Here is a 1,634-nt window from a genome sequence, read left to right as displayed (position 1 = left end):
CCTCGGAGCGCCGGCTGGCTATACGGCCGTCCACACCCCACACCGTCACGCTGCAGCCGTCTTCCTTCCGCAACCTGCGGCTCCCCAAGAGGCTGCGTGTCATCTACTTCCTGGCCCGCACCCGCCTGGCGCAGCGCCTCATCATGGTACCTGCCCACCCTCCTGGGATGCCAGCTCCCACTGTCCGGTGCTGCACGCTTTGCCCGAGGGCCCTGGTGGCCTTTCCCAGCCTGGCTTTGGGAAGTTGCCCCTTGCACCCTTGCACCCAGCCCTGGGGCTTTCTGAGGAGATAAGCCTGTCTGGGAGAGGCAGTCAAGGGGCCCTCTCCCCACAGTGCCCAGGACAGGAGCCTGCAGAGACGGGGTTCCTGGGGTACGACCACTTTGTGGCCACCACGTCTCCCAGAATGTGGCAGCTGCCGCATGGCTGTGTGCAGGTGCCAGCGTCTAGGCAGAGTGGATAGCGCAGGGCTGGCAGGGCTGGCAGGGCTGGCCGGGCAGCAGTGCCTCTGCCAGGGAGTGAGAACGAGAGGGCGGTGAGGCCCAGGCCCCCGGGCCTAGCCCCTGGGGAACCTGGCAGCAGGCCTCTGGCTGTGCTGGCTGTGGGGGTGGGAGCAGCCTTCTGGCAGCAGCTGAGTACGAGTTGGGGCGGGAAGCCCTGTGTCAAGGCTCAGGGTGCTCCACTGTTCCAGGAGTCACAGCCCTGACCCTGGGGAGGGTCCAGGCCCCTGCAGTGGCAGGTACAGCAGGTGGTCTTGGGAGGCCGGCAGAGAGGGCAGGGTAGGCCATGCCCTGTGAGGTCCGGGCTGCCTGTTCCTCTCAGGCCCCACTGAGCTCCTGACACCCCGCTGCAGGCTGGCACCGTTGTCTGGATCGGCATCCTGGTGTACACAGACCCAGCAGGGCTGCGTACCTACCTCGCTGCCCAGGTGACAGAGCAGAGCCCGCTGGGCGAGGGTGCCCTGGCGCCCATGCCGGTACCGGGTGGTGTACTGCCCGCCAGCCACTCGGACCCCGCCTTCATCTTCCCACCTGATGCCCCCAAGTTGCCTGAGAACCAGACGTTGCCAGGCGAGCTACCTGGGCCAGGGGGTCCGGCAGAGAGTGTCTATGACAGCCCCGTCCCAGAGGTCACCTGGGGGCCCGAGGATGAGGAGCTGTGGAGGAAGCTGTCCTTCCGCCACTGGCCAACCCTCTTCAGCTACTACAATATCACCCTGGCCAAGCGGTGAGCTGGGCTCAGGTGGGAGGCGATGGGGCTGCCGGTGCATTTATTTAGGCGCGTGAGGGTGAGGCAGGGGCTGGTGCTCTTGCAGCCCTGGAGTCCCCATGCGCCAGCCCGGGGCTGGCTGGCTGGCTGGCTGCTCCCACTCTGTGGCTGCAGGGGTGAGGAGGGAGCCCACAGCGCTGAGGCTGCTTGGGGACTGGCGGAGGGGAGGACTAACCCGCGAGGGTGGTGGTTGCAGCTGCCAGGTTGAGCAGCCTTGGGGAGGGCGTGGAGGGGCGCCGCTGAGACCCACTGCCCGTGCAGGTACATCAGCCTGCTGCCCGTCATCCCGGTCACGCTCCGCCTGAACCCCAGGGAGGCGCTGGAGGGGCGGCACCCTCAGGACGGCCACAGTGCCTGGCCGCCGG

At 67.7% G+C, this 1,634-nt stretch overlaps 1 protein-coding gene across 1 annotated transcript in view; it reads left to right on the top strand.

Annotated features, from left to right (window-relative positions):
• Nucleotides 1-1,634, top strand: part of SCAP (SREBF chaperone) — a gene marked incomplete in the record, with an annotated part of 32,184 nt that overhangs the window by 26,276 nt on the left and 4,274 nt on the right. Inside the window, 3 exon segments of the mRNA XM_027769297.1 lie at nucleotides 14-146; nucleotides 854-1,227; nucleotides 1,531-1,634. Coding sequence (XP_027625098.1) covers nucleotides 14-146; nucleotides 854-1,227; nucleotides 1,531-1,634 — 611 coding nt within the window.

Source organism: Tupaia chinensis, unplaced genomic scaffold, assembly GCF_000334495.1.
Source record: "Tupaia chinensis unplaced genomic scaffold, TupChi_1.0 Scaffold149184_1, whole genome shotgun sequence".
Lineage (NCBI taxonomy): Eukaryota > Metazoa > Chordata > Mammalia > Scandentia > Tupaiidae > Tupaia > Tupaia belangeri.
This window is presented reverse-complemented; position numbering and strand designations above follow the sequence as displayed.